General features: G+C 39.0%; 1 protein-coding gene across 16 annotated transcripts in view; it reads left to right on the forward strand.

The window, feature by feature from the left end:
• NOX4 (NADPH oxidase 4) overlaps positions 1–15370 on the forward strand; it is a 176180-nt gene that overhangs the window by 14511 nt on the left and 146299 nt on the right. For 13 of the 16 annotated variants that reach the window (XR_012040495.1, XR_012040496.1, XM_072850745.1 and 10 more), the window contains exons 6-9: positions 1704–1731; positions 4885–4957; positions 9476–9556; positions 14034–14262. Coding sequence is in view for 14 of the 16 variants with exons in the window: in XM_072850745.1 (XP_072706846.1) it covers positions 1704–1731; positions 4885–4957; positions 9476–9556; positions 14034–14262 (411 nt within the window). In the remaining 2 variants the exon portion in view is untranslated. The remainder of the gene's footprint in view (positions 1–1703; positions 1732–4884; positions 4958–9475; positions 9557–14033; positions 14263–15370) is intronic. The other 3 variants (XM_072850746.1, XM_072850751.1, XM_072850748.1) reach the window with 3 other exon arrangements.

Raw genomic sequence — 15370 nt, forward strand, 5'->3', positions numbered from 1 at the left:
TCCTTTCACCTTGCACCCTGTTCTCCTGCTTCTCTTCTTCTGCTTCTCTCTGTTCCTTGGGTGGGCCTGGTTGAGACACTTCTGCCGCTGTTTGGGAAAACACATTCTGCGTTTGCACTATTTAGAATACAGTGCTATGTGACATACACTGGGGATTTGAGGATAGTGAGATTTGAGACTGATTTTACATTTTTAAACTGCAGTGGGAACTGGAGTATATATGCCAAGAGTGGAATTAGTTATCTGCATGAACTGGGCTGGAAGCTGATTTCTACTTACGAAATACTTGGTTTGCATGACTTCTCTGACTGTGGTGCAGATCTTTTGAAGGCATACCAGAGTCCTAGTCCCTCCTCCAGGTGCTTGCTTATGCATTTGGCACTGGAGAGATATTTGCAGATTTTAGGAGTAAGACCAGAGTCCAGGACTCTTTCTTCTTTGGGCTACAATCAAGTTCTCTCTTGTTTATATTCATTCTAGTCTCAAGTCTGCATTTCTTTTCTACCAGCTTCATTAGGAAAGATTTAGAATGACCCTATCCCAGCTGCATCCTTTCCTGGAAAAGGAGAGCTTGACTCAGCCCCGGCTCATAAGGACCAACAACCAAGGTCTTCCACTCCCTGGGTGAATGATCTAATCACCAAGCTATTCTATGGCAGTAGACATGCCAACACCAACTATTATGCTGAGGTTCTGGATTGAACTTGAGTGTCCGCATGTGTTACGAGTCGTCTAATAGACTTAGCCTCATCAGGAACATTAGTGGGAACTTGCCTCAGGCAAGAACGTGCCAGGGTGTATATGGCAGCTTGTACTAAGCAGCCTTAGGAATTTTGCAATAGAAAATAGAGATAATAACAAGTTTTTAGTAACTCTAGGATCAAAACATCCCGGATTTTAGGTACCCTAGTAGCTCTTGAACCTTTGTGCTTGAATTCCACTTAAACCTGTTTTTTAACTGTGGTGGGCAGTCTGGATGCTACTGTCATCTTCTGTACATGGGTGCACACATCTGGATGCAGACAAGGTCAGGGAGAGGGACTCTTCATTTTTCCTGACCTGTATGAAAACTGCTCACCTCCCCTCACTGCATTTTACTGCAAGTTTCAAAAAAAGTTTTTCTCCACAGTGAAGACAAAACCTCACGAAGCATAGGACTCAGGGGGAGTGAGGCAGTTTCCTGTGAGGTTGACATATCCCTCTTCCTTTCACATGTGGTGAAGGACACAGGAACATCTGGCCTTGTATTGTCAGCTCCTTTGTGTTCAGTGGAGCTTCACTGGAGTCCACTGTAGATCTGTTGGTGATGTAACTGGCAGTAAAATGCTTGCTGCTGGTCTTTCATTTAAATTCAAAATCTCTCTCTCTTCTGCTCCCCCTCTGTCCTCCCAAAGGTATGAGGTAGCTGAGCAAAGTTAGGCTTTCAAAAAATAATTATTTGTAAAATTATCTGGATCCTAATTTTTCATAACAGATCAGAACTGTCTTCATTGGGGGAATACAAAGGCTAAAGGTTTAGTTTATGTTGAATTGCAGTCAGTGTAAACTGCTACCAAATATCAAATCCATTCCTGCATCCAGATTTAGGGATTGCTTATGCCATCAAGCACATGAGCTTTATGAGCTACTTATTATTATTACATTATTCATATAGATATAAAATCATATATGTTGACTTTTTTTTTGGCCTGTCTGTTTTTCAGGACCCGAGGAAACTGCTTTTTGCTACTGGTGAGTCTGTTGCAAAACTGAATGAGAAAGTTTGCTGCTTCTCATCATCACTCTCCAGACAAAACATTTTGATCCTGTGTTCGCATGCTCCATTTGTTGTATCTCATCTAGGTTGAGATGTGTTATTTGTGTTAATATAACCTGGGTTTGCTTATCCAATAGTCAGGAGGGAGGAGTTACATAAGCCCTGTAGTAGGATGAGCAGCATCTTCAAAGCTGTTGTTGTACAGATGAGTCAGTGGAAAATCATCAGTTTCAAACAGAGATTCTGCATAATATTAAAACCAAATTCCTAAATGATCCAATTTCTAGAAAAAGAAACACAACAAGAAAGCGGTCTTCTTGCTTCAGCTGGTTTATTTAAGGGTTGGTTTGACTTCAGAGCCATCTAAACTGTTACACGGGAATCAGGCTTCAGCACTCATAAAGAATAAATAAGCAAAGACATTTTTGGTGCAGGAATTTGGTAGGGAGCAACATCTGGGTATGGAGGGGTAGGCACAAGCCTGAGCTGTAGTGCTTCCCAAGCAGGTAAAGGTCCTTTCTGAGGTTATCTCTCTTTCTCTCTTATTTAGATCGAATGCAAAAATCCCAACTTGGTAGCATTTAGGGCAAGGTCCAAAGGAATCAGTCTGGACAGCAATAAATGGGGTTCTAGACCTGTCAATCCCAATACATTTACTAGAATTGGCAGCCTGTGGGAAAGGGCTTTCCAAAAACCCTAAGCAAGGTTTAGGTCAGTTGAGAGTAGAGGAAGTGAGAAAATGAAGTGATGGAAATTGAGGTACAAGTTAACTGCTAACTGGAAATAGGTTGGGTAACTGGTGCAGTTAGTGAATCAGTGGTGGAGGCCTGAAAGAAGGTAACTCACAGAGGAGGGAGTTAAAGATGGGAAGGAAGAATCAGAACAAGCAGCTAGTATTATATTTAGTATCTTAGATAAAGGAGAAAGGCTTAGGGTGAAGAATGAGTGTAGAGGTCCCATCAAATATTGTCACAGCTTCTGGGGACACCTTGAGACCTCTCTAGCTGAGCAGAGGACCTGCAAGGGGAAACTCCTTTTACCTTCTGACAGCTGGGAAAATGTTGCATTTTCAAAAGTTTGAGCACATTGCTGCAAAAAGCAGTGATTCCAAGTCATCTTAAGTATAAAATTATTCAGATCACTCCCCATCCTAACAACTGGTAATTAACATTTACTATTTGTGCTGTGGGAGTGCGCACACAGGGACCAAGATTTTGCTGCACTGGGAGCTATACAAATATGCAAAAAAATGGCCTTTTCCCAAACAGTTCAGAACTAGATTTATTGGCTGGTCTTTTTAACACAGTGAAGAGAAGGAATAAGGAGTTGGAAGGATTTACAGTGTGATGGCTTTTCAGATCAGTCCAGGAAAGAACTTCCTTGCTTAAGGGTGTGAGGCTAGCTCTGGGAGGAACAAGTATTCAAGATTATAGTTAGTGGAGAAAAAGAGAGACAAGGACAGGGAGGAGAGGAAACACTACAAATGCACTGATGAATTGGGGCAAGGTTGTCAGTGACTTCATGTTTGCAGTTTGATGGAGAACTGAAGAACTGGATGTACAAGGTGACCTGTGGCTTGAGTGACAATGTAGGAAGCTGGATCAAGTGCTGTACTGCAAGTGGATTGGAAGTATTTGTGTCAGAGGGGAGAATGATTGCACACTACATATCAAGTTAGATTAAGAAAGAAGAAAATAAGAAGGAGGCAACGGAAAGAATGCCCATTTTTTATTGCAACTACTTTTAATTGTAACCTTTCCATGAAGAGGTGAAATTATGTTTCTTATGCAGTTAAAACTTCCATTGATTGTAGGACTGGGATTTGTCCTACAGTTTGTAAAACTGAGGAGTGATTTGGGATGTATCAGATTTTGGGTACCAGACTTTTCAACAAGTAGATATTGAGAAGTTTAAAAAGATAAGATTTAAAATTGTTTCTTTATTGCTAAAGAGTCTAAAATCACAATCAATTATTTAAAAAAATAGCTTGTTCTTATTGTTAGGATGTGGTCATGTAAAAGACCCTGGACCATTAAAATCTGTGGTTTTGCCATTTATGTCCATGAAAGGTGGTTGAGACGCTTATATTCTGACACTAAAACGGCACTTATTTAGCTTTGTGCTTGGTGATTGGCCCGACTGACTTTGTTTAAACCAAAACACGTAGCTTTTAGGATGACCAGAGACTGTGCTTAAAAACTATAATTCTTCAACAAGTAAAAGATTTTGATGTAATGCTTCATGGATTTTAGGTTCTTAATTCTTAATTCAGATTCTTAATTTCTGGGATGGCAATTTTGAAGACAAGGTGCTCAGAAAAAGTGGTAACTTTGGTTGGGATTTTCTAATCTATCTTTAGGCTGATGGTTTACTGTACTTGGACAGGATTCTACTTTAGGATGAGGTGAATCATGCTGTAGAAATACTTGCTTCTCTCCTTTGACTTAAAAAACAGCCGAGGATAGACTAGTTCTGATACGAGTCTGCATTTGAGCAGATGAGTCCAATCCTTAATGTTTTTAACCTTTCCTTCTCAAATGCTGGCTGTAGATCACTCTCACAGACCTTGCTCTACGGGCAACAATTTCAAGCATGGTACAATGCCGTGGAGAGTAATTTCAGGCTCTTTCTCATTCCAGGATGAAACGGGTTGGCAAACAATTGTAGTGACAGCTTGCATAGAAATTGATTTGCTTGAAATTCTGTCCCTGACCAGGTTTTTAATTGTCATGTTCAACAGGGTTTAGGGTTTGGAATAAAAAAGAGATACAGAAACTTGTACAGTCAGTCTTACAAATAAACAAATAGACAGGATTTGTTCTTGGTTACCTGCTTAGAGACAAATGTCATAAGCAAATGATTACAGGAGCAAAGACTAATAGGAAATTAGTGATGCATGGTGAAATGCAAGGAAAAGGGCAGTTTTCTCTGGGAAGGTGGGAAATAACACAACAGCTCTTCTTTCCTATCTGGTTTGATACATGAATTGTCTTCAAGAGATAAATACATGCAAGAGTTTGATTGAATCAAGATTTGTATGTCTAATAACTTCCACTTTCTTAAAAGGTCATAGGAGACAAGTATACCTCTTCCCAATTCAAATGTAAGTTATCTTATGTCTGTTTTAGTTCCAGGTCTGACTGGAGTCATTATGGTGTTAGTATTATTCCTAATGTGTACAGCTTCTACGTATGCCATCAGGTAAGACATAATCTGATCATTATGCTGAAAAATGCCATTCGAGTAATCATATTCTCATACTGATTAGAGGGAATGAAGAGTAAATGCAATAGGAGGCAAGAAGTATTTAAATGAGTGTTAAAAATACCACTTTTCTTGCCCTTTTTTTTTTTACTGGCTTGCAGGTGAATTAGCATAGTGAATTTTGTATTCAAAAAATTACAAAACCTGATTAAATTGCCTTCAGAGAAAAATATTGTTTGAGGCATGTACTCAGTTAAAAATCTAGACCTTTAAAAATTCAAATAGTCTTTCTTCCTGTTTGTACAGGGAGGCAGTAAACTAAGCATATGGAAAGTTCTGTCCAATGCATAAATTAACTACGCTAGAAGTAAAATAAGATGGTATCTTTATCTTGATTATTTTCACCAATTAATTGTAACAGCAAACTGTAAAAACCAGTAACAAAAAAACCCAGCAACGAAGCAAACCAAAACAGAATTGTGCTACTTAAGTAGAAGGTTGCTTTTTTAGAGCTCTGTTTCTGGTTGTCAGATATATTCTTTTTTAATGTCTGTTATAATTTTGAGACCAATGCAGCATTGGCTCAGAGTAGCTGCTGGGATTTCTAAAGGTTTTGTCCTCCAATGAGTTCACATTCTGCACCAACATTATTGAATACATATTATAGTACATTTGAGTGACCGGTACCTTGGAGGTTCTAGCCCAATGCTGTAGCCTTTTTAAGGCTTGGATTCTGCAACTGAAGCATATAAAAACCCCCTTGATTTGTATAGCAGTCTCTGGTGAATTCAGAGACTGTTTATGTAAATACATCATCTCAATGCAGCAAACACTGAAGCATATTTTAATTCCATATCTTCAAACATTAATGGTGCTCCACTGATGTGAGCTAGATATGTGGTTTTGAACTTTATTGAACTAATCTGTCTTTCCTGAGTGGCAATGTTATCAGGCACTGATTCAAGAAAGTAGTTCAGCAAATACTTTTGCACTTTTTGTAGACAAAGATACTTCCAGGGCTGAGACCTTTATGAGGAACTGTAGACTACAGAAGTGCAGGATAAGACTGCTGCACAAGATGTCAAACGTGGCTGCACATTACGTAGTCCACACAGATGGCTCTACTTGCAAAAGAAAACCAGTTTTGGGAAGATGGAAAAATGAAACAATTACTTCACTCTGCAGCAGTGAGCCAGAACAAAGTCCTGTTTTCTCCAAGGCTGTGAGAAATTAGAAAAAAAGAACAGCATTTAGTAATGATTGAGAAACTTAGGAACATATATGTAGTTGTAAACATATTATTGGAAATAATAATTTTGGGGTTCACGCAACAAAGTTTTCCATCTTTTGAAATTACATGCTTGTTATTTCCTTCTTCAATTACTGCAAGTGCAAGTGCTTTCCTGTCTTTCTGCCATCTAGCCAACAGAATCAAAGCCCTTAAGAGATCATCTGCATCTCCTGTTACTCTAGCAATAATTCTTATTTAGAAATTTTATCCTGGCTTCTCCCTCAGGCATATGGTTCAAGCTTGTCTTTATAGTGTGTTTTCCTAAGGAAACAAGCTTCCATGTGCATCTTTCTGTTCCTTTTAAATCTCTTTCCCTGTGGACTCTCACATGTCTTATGATGGCTAAGCTCATGCTATAGTCTTAGGAAAATTAATTGTAAATGTTCACTGCCTGTCAGAAACTGAGCTTTTTAAAAAGTATTTCAGAGACTATTATAGTCTCTTGAATTTCAGCCCTAATCTGCTCTCGCACACTGACCTGCTTAATCATTTCTTCCTTCATATGTTCTTCCTGAAATTTTTCTATGCATGATTATCCTGCTATTTTCGTGCCTTTACTTGTTCAGTAAACTGTGTGAATAAGTATTAGGAGGACTGAATTAGCTGCTAATGTTTTAAAGGGGGAAAGTGAATATTGTTTGACAAATTTTCTTAATTTTTGCCATGTCATACCTGAGAATTAGACCGACATTTTTTGTTCAGTAGTTGTTTGTTGGAAGGATTATGACATTATTAGAAAATACAATAAATCCTGTGAATAAATGTTTACATTTGTGCTAACTTTCAAATGAATGTTTTTCAAGAGTATTTTCATTGAACACAATTACTAGTGACTTTGGAAATTATATATTTAAAGGAACATTAAAATATAAGTTGCTTCAATGCCATCTCTTTTTGTAACCAAATATTCCAGTCTTCAATTTCATCTTCTAAACTACCACATATATCTTCCTTTTCAAAACTAGCTGTAACAGGGTTAAAAATATTTTTCCAAAACTGTGCTGCTTACTGTGTCCCTTTAAATCATGGCAATCTCCCCTTACATTTCTCAGTAAGTTAACTCTTGCAGGTCTTCACCTGCAAAATTCTAAAGTAGGTTAAGCAAAATTAAAATTTAATATTCAACTTGATCTCAAATTTTCAAGACTTTGAGTTCCCAAGAAATGCATTAATTCTGTGAATAATGTCTATTTTAAGTCCTAAGAAGAAGGTAAAGAAAGTAATAAATGTTCTGAAGAACTATAAAAATATATATGTAACAGTCAGAAGATTATTGAGTATATTAGAATACTGTATGTATCTGTAGGACACACAGTTTAAGAAGGATACAAGTAAGAAATATATAATTATTAAAATGTTGGAAAATATGCTTCATGGTAAGAGATTCAAGGATCTTCATCCCTTTAGTTTAAGGAGGTGAAGTTGAGAGGACTTGATTGCATTTAGCGGAACTTGATACATGTGAGGAACCAGGATTTTATAGTAGAGATATCTGCAGGAATGCTGAAAGAAGAATGAAATGCGCAACTGGCTGGAAGCTGACATTTAGACATATTCAGACAAGAAGTGTACAGTAATTTTAACCAGTAATAATAATTAGCTGTTGAAAACAACACATCAGAAGCTGGATTGACTTTCCATCACTGAAATTTTGAAAAATTGATGCATTCTGAAAAAAGTGCTCAAGATCCAATAAAAAGTAATTCAGTGTGCAGCTTTTGGTATTGTAGCAAGATACCAAATTAAAACAGAGCTCCAAGACCTGTTTCGGGTCTGGGGGTAAATGTTATTCTCTTTGTGCCTTTTCACTTTGCTTCCACTCCCCACGCTATCATCCTTTACTTTCATCTTGCTGCTGTTCACTCCCACAACTCCTTACAGATACTGATGGGTGACTGCATGGAAATGCCTACCAGGGTGTGGGTAGTTAGAAATGGTTTGAGCAGTCTCAAGGAGGAAAAAGTGTTAGCGTGGTGCTGAATGGGGGAAAGATGGCAGGGTGAAGGGAAGGTTTCAGAGCCCAGCTGTTGCTGGGTTCCTTAGAACTGCCCTTGCTTGGGTTTTATTTTGGTGGCCCTCAGACTATCAAAATTATCTTTTCTGTCTTGAGGAAGAAAACAACTCCTGTATTGACAGAAACAAATGCAGTGTATGTTTCAGATGTATTGAAGCATAGGTAGTTAGCTGTTTATGTAAAAGGCCATAGGAGGGGAAAAAATTCTGAAAAAAGTTAGCTATGTTGGAGGAGTAGCTTCTTAAACTATGTTCCCACAGTTAAGATTGTTTTTTATTTAATAACTGTTTTGGCTTATGAATGGGGGTAGGTTTTTTGGTTTTGGAAGGGACTCTTCTACCATGGTGTGTAGTGTGAGAGGTGTGTTTGTGTGCTATGAAGTAGAGTATTTTCTTAACCATTTGGTTGTTGGTGGTTTTTGGTGACTATTTTACTCAAGAAAAAACAAACAGACTGAACAGAAAACAGTTCCAGATGGGTATTTTCTTTGGTCTTGGTTCTTCTTACATTACCTAACAAATTACTGATGAAAGGAAGTCCTCTTTCCCCTTCACGTCTCCTGATCCTCACAGTGGTAATGTTCTTCTTGTTCCTCCCAAGACCATCAGTCTTAGAGCTCCACCGTATGTGGCCTCCTGCCCTAAAAATTCTCCTACCTGTCCTGTTGTTGCCTCCTTGCTCTAGTTCCCTTTCCTCCTGTGTCTGCTTCCACTCCATACCTTCATAAGTTTCTTTTACCTATCCCACCAGCCCTTCTGCTGCTGTCTATGCTGCCTGTTTGTATGTTGTACCAGTAGTGACATGTTAAACACCACAGCCCTGTATTGGCAAGGAGGCATTCACTGTAAAGAGGTTGAGTTTTGAGCCTGGAGACTGAAGAACTATTCTAGCTATAAGGGTCTGATAGGGACTAAGTAGAACCTATGAAAGCAGTGAAGTCTCCTAATTTAGGAACAGTTCTTCAGCTGGCTCTGTACTTCTGTGTCCTTCATCTCTCTTTCTCAGCTTTTTACTTCTGTGACAGTCACCTGTTCTTCTCAACATTTAATTGCTTGCAAGTACAGTGTGCCTGTAGGAATACATACTGGGCTTTGACTATTCTACATGACTACATGGTGTATAATGATGTCCTCTGTGCACAGATCTGCTTTTAATTAGCAGTGATTCCTTCTGAGTAAAACAGCATTGAACCATGGTTTATTCTTTTCAGGGTTTCAAACTATGACATCTTCTGGTATACACACAACCTTTTCTTTGTCTTCTATATGCTGCTGATGCTGCATGTTTCTGGGTAAGTAAATGGAAAACACTGTCCCTTTTCCTGAAGCACAACCAGAAGGAGCAATTCCCTTGATTACTGCCTCTCCCGAGCTTGCTTGTGCACAGTGGGCCAACTTCTTGACAAGATACTATGCTCTTCAGTTTTTCAACAGGTTATTGTTTAAATAAAGTTCAGACTGTAGCTTGGAGAATTGTGTGTTAATACAGCCAGCTAGCACAAACTTCTTCACTTTCAAGTTTATTCCTTGTCCAAGTTACCAGTTTCTAGTGGGAAAACAAGAAAACATTTTTGTTTCTTTTCTGCCCCCTCTTACCTGGCTGCTGAGAGGAGAATGTGAAGCAAAGTTGCTCATCCCTTTCTCTTTCCTCTCTACCTTCCATTTTGACTCCTAAGGAGAGGGAAGGAACGGCTTCTCCCTAATTATCTCTTTCTCATTGCTATGATACAAAATTTACTAGTTTTTCTTCTTGCTTTCACAAACATCAGACCATGTGCCAGTTCATGTGCCATGAAGCTGATGGTCAGGTCTGTATCTGGCACAAACAAGTCCAGCTCTACCACAAGGTAAAGCAGCTTCCACAAGTTACTCCGTGTGAAAATCTGGTCCATTAACATATCTGAAGTTTCCTTTGTGGATGTAGGTGCAGAGGTTGGTATAGGGAATGGAACATGTATGTGAACGAGGTTTATTTCTCCATGTCATCAAACATCTACTGAAACATGGGGTGCTGGAATGTCTGTGCGAACTTGGCACCACTGCTTAAAGTAAACAGTGAAAGGTAATTAGGCCTAGCAAGATCACAGTAGGAATATATTGTTGAACAAAACAAACGCAGCTTGAGATCTGATGAATTGAAATAATGAGTTCAAAAAAATTGAAACTCCTGGACACAATTCCAGTTCTCTGTGGTTTGTTTTTTGTTTTGTTTGTTTGTTTGTTTTTGTTTGTTTGTTTTGTTTTTGTTTTGTTTTGTTTTTTGGGTTTTTTTTTTTTTTTTGCTGTGGCATAGCTCTTGTTCATAGCTGAGGAAGATGGATCTAACCTGTTCTCCCCATCCTGGGGCAGGATGAACTTTTGCTAAATTATTCTTGACAGGTGTTTGTCTAACTTCTTGAAAACATCTGGTGACTGTGATCCTCTAACCTCCCTAGGCAATCTGTTCCAGTGATTGCCTTCGGAGTATTTTTCACGTCCAGTTTAATTCATCTCCTTCACTGTATGATCCTTTGCCCATTGTCTTCCTAACCATGTTGCCACTTCATGAAGGAAGAAGTCTAATTGGAGAAGTTCACAAACCAAGGCTGCAGGAATACACCAAGCTTTAAACAGGCATCTTCTTGTACACAACCTCCTTAATATTGAATTGGAAAGCCTTTCAGTGCGATTCTAAAAGAACAGAGTGTCAGTTAAAAGTGGGAGAAGAATGAGTCATGGAGAGTGGGAGTCAGTTCAAGTTGAAGATGCCTATATGTAGGTCTCTACATGTTTTCTGTCTCCCATTATAGTCTAATGAGTTCTAATAAATAGAGTCAATGGAGCCTCAAGAATGCTTCAGCTAACCTGCTGCTACAAAAATCTACATTCAAGTCAGCTGGATTGATTTCTGGGCTCCATTGGTGATATTGATTAGAAGATCTCTTCTGAGAATAAAGGAAGCTTAGGAACCTACGCTTAGGTGCCCAAGTGACTCCTACATGGCATGTCTTAGAGATTTGCAGACACATAGCCAGTTACTCTACAGAGCAAGGCATTTCCTATAGCTGGACTGTGCAGGCAGATTGGGTGAGGATTTACCCGTCTTGGGAGTCTCTCCTTTTGAGTATTTCCACATTACTCCTGGATTCTTGTTTTGTTTCAAACTATTATAGGTATGTTCTTATAGTATCCTCTTCTTCAGGGTAGCCAGGCACTTCTCAGCAGTATATAAAGTGACATGATTCATCTGTTATATGTAATTGGTTTGTTCTTTCATCCCTACCCTAAGGGAGAGGAGAATCTTTCGGGGAATTATTTTTAAAGACTTTCGTTGCTCTTGTACTTCTTGCGACGTGACTTTCAAATATTTTAGTGGCTTAAGGCTCAGTGCATATCTACATTAATTTATCTATATTTTAAGCCAGTAATAGCAACAACAAAAAATAGTTTATGTAAAAACAGAAGCTTGATGTTTCTAGTACGAATATAAGGAGCTATAAAACATATGAAACATTTGGAGCCCAGTCCTTATCTGGTCCAAATTTGGTACTACTGTGGAGTTAAGTAGGTTATGCTGGTTCATAGGAGCTGAGAATAAGAGTCACTAGAGTTATCCAAGGGTTTATCTTCCGAAGGCTGAAAATTCTTAAGATTCCATCCACACATTGACCTTTAGGAGACCCCTCAGGCAACTCACCTTGAGTTGAGCAGCGGAAGATGGATGAGAAGACAGGAGCAGTGTAGTTCCCTATCTAAATATTTAGAACCATTGACCTCTAGCTTATCATCATAAAAATTTCAAGAAATAGTGATATACATTTTCCAGCTCTAGCCAGAAGTGCATGTTGTCTCTATTTTGGGGGTGGAAAATTGGTGCAGAGGCTGATGTATGCCCGTGCAAATAGACTGCATGCTGTGTGGCTCAGCTAGTAAGGCACTTTCATATGACTTGCCCTTTTTGTCTCTCCCGTATTTGTTTGCTAAGGATGTCTGTCTCCTACTTAGTGGCATCCTTACATCAATTTTTATGTATTAAAGTGTTGTACTGAATAAATATGTGAGGATATATTTTAGGCTCCTTAAGAGTTGTGCAGAACTCAACCTTTCTGGGAACTGATCTTGGGTGTGTAAGACAACTTGCCTTTCCTTGACAGCTTCAGAAATGGGAGTCATCGCAGCTGCTGTTAACAAGCAGCTTTGTCATCCCAGTTTGCCACTCAGTTAGCATGTATGTAATAGTTTAAATAAACTAGAGATCGCTGGAGGGGATGCTCATGTTTGCAGTTCAGCTATTCATGTCTCAAGGAAAACTTTGAATCCTCTTTTGGGATGTTCTGAGAACAGAGAAGCTGCGAGAGCAGCTGGCAGGCATGCACACAAGGTTGATTGAAAAAATATCACATGTGCTGTGACTTCCAGCTAAGCCTATGAGGCACCATAATATTTATGGAACAGGGAACAAGCTTAATGCTAGGGGTATCTGTCACTTTGCAAATATGCGATGACCAACAGTGATGCCAGATGCAAGTGATAGGCATGATCGGGCAATAAATACAGACAGAAGCATGGGTATAGGCACATGGATGCTTCCCAAGTGGTTCTCACAGGGTCAGATGTGGAGTTGAGAGTGAGCAGGTTTAACTTCCAAACTGTACATTATTCACTGGACCATGCAGGAATCTTGTTACTAGCTGTCAGGAATGCATTTCAGTAGGGAAGATTGCCAGTAGCCTGTCGGAACCCATTTAAGTTTGGAATATTGCAGATACCCTACTTCTTTCTCTTCTTGTGAATTAAACTCTGTCACTGCTGCTGCTGTGTGTGTATGTTGGGGAGAGAAGGGGGGAGCATATGTCCTTATGTTTGATCGTATACTTGAGATGAGCCTTCACCACATGGCCTAGCACCCAGAGGGCACGTCTCAACAGACATTATTTCCCACCCAACACCATCCTATACAGTGGTCCTTTAGCCCTTTGTTTTTTTAAATATTCCTCCTTGTGGTTTTACTGTCATCAAATCCAGATTTGGAGGCAAGTAGTACTTCCAAGGAATTTCATTACTAGTATTACCAGTTCTTCCCCGTTTTCAATGATTCATTCATGTGTTGAGATATCCCAGAATCTCTCAGGTTTCCACTTCTTTCTTCACAGTTTCTACCTGCAGCTGCAAAGTTCTCACTTCATTTTACTATAAATTTAACTTTAGTTTAAAAAACAAGCACGGACCCCACAAAATAATTTGGAAGAAAGGTTCCTTGGCTATCATGCAGGACTTTCTTTTTTCCTTCTATCTGACAAGATGATATTCAAAGGAGCAAATTATACCATTGTGTGCAAACCTGATAAACACCAAGTAGTGGGAACATTCCTGCAGTTTATGATTTGGCAACTTAGGCCACTTCTGCTACAGATTGCCTTAAAAAATGGGGCTTGCTGACTGTAGGGAGGATGAGTGAAAACAGCCTGGGTGTGATTGAACTGGAAAGGTGATTATTTAATTTTTTTTTTAAGGCTCCCACAATATCTTCCCCTTTCTAGCAGTATTAAGCTTGAGGCTGTTCAGTGGAGGAGTGCCAATGAGCTGGAAAAGTTAAACCTTGCCTCTAGTGACAGAGGGCTCTATTGTTGCAAAGCTTCAATTTCATTGAAAGTCCTGAAAGCAAATGGAATAAAAATTCTTACAGAAGATGAGCCTTGTGACTGGTTTCTAAAACCCTCTCCGAATTAAGATAAGTTGCTTGTTTTTGACTGTTACTTCAGTGTCTTTGCTATTTTTATTTTCCTGTAGGGGAGTGCTGAAGTACCAGACCAACTTAGAGGAACACCCTCCTGGTTGCTTTAATCCTAGCAAAACACTCCGAGAGAATATGACGGTGCCAAAGGCTTTTGAAGAGATGTTTCCTAACTATACTACTGAGCCTTTCCCAGAGGACTTATCAGTACCAGAACCCCTTGTACAAAATAACTTTATGAGAATTTGTTCTGAGGAACCCAAGTTCCAGTCACACTTCCCAGAGGTCTGTATGATCCGACGTTTCAGGTATTACAAGCCATGCCAAGTCTTTCAGTCAGCCATAACCACTAATTATTGCTTTTCCAGACCAGATGTTTTAATAATGGAAAATATTATTAAAACCTTTTCAAGCATTCAGAGATTTCTTGGGGAAAAACAATCTGTATTAAACCCTGAACTGCATTACAATGTGAACTGCATAGAATAGGGTGGAAAAATGTCAAGAGATTGGCTGTAATGTTCTTTTTTGTATGACACGATAAGAGATGTATTGGTCTTGCTATAAATGTGACTTTAAATTACAGTGTAGCACTTCAGAGCAAACATTTATATAACGTATTCATAAGGTCCCTTTGTAAGCATTGTGCGGCAGTAGTTAGTTGAAATAATCAAACTCCATTTGTTCTCTTTTTTACCATGCGGATGCAAGTCCTAATGCTCATTTCTGGGTTGCAGTTGGTTGTGGTTTGGCTTTGTATAGCCTGTTGTTTGCAGAGAGGCTTGTTTTATATGTGGCATGGGTAAATGAGTATGATGACAGTGGGGATAGAAAAGCCTTTTCTTTTTTTGTTTTCTGTTTTCCTTTTGTTTCTTTATGTTTTGTGGCAGCAGCTTTTTCTTCATCCAAATTTTCTCTTTTCTTTTGAGAAAAGATGAGCTGCACTGCATTGGCAAGTAGCCTGAGGAAGTCTGGGGATATGGAGTTCACAAGTCTGAGGCCCACCATTCAAGGTGGTCCCATAACAGACCTCACAGGAGTTTCTTCTTATTATAATTGTTTTCTGTAGAGCACATATGTCCCTTACTAGCTGCAGTGGGAACCCATTTTACTATGGAGCAGGTAATCATAGTAAGAAACGGTCAATTCTACACTGAAGTCCTCCAACAAAGTTCTTTGGATTTGTATTTTGTTCTGATAATACTCCTGAATTACAAGCATCGATGTATATCTGGCTCCATATGATCCACAGGACATCAAACAGTCTTCTTTGGGGCTTAAGATGTCTACTTTAGAGCCATTTATGGGAAAAGAGGAGCCATGTAAAGATATGGCCACTCAGTGTTCTCATGGCAGCTTGTAACATTATTTTAGGACTTTTTTGGATTTGGAA

This window comes from Ciconia boyciana, chromosome 1 (assembly GCF_034638445.1).
Source record: "Ciconia boyciana chromosome 1, ASM3463844v1, whole genome shotgun sequence".
NCBI lineage: Eukaryota > Metazoa > Chordata > Aves > Ciconiiformes > Ciconiidae > Ciconia > Ciconia boyciana.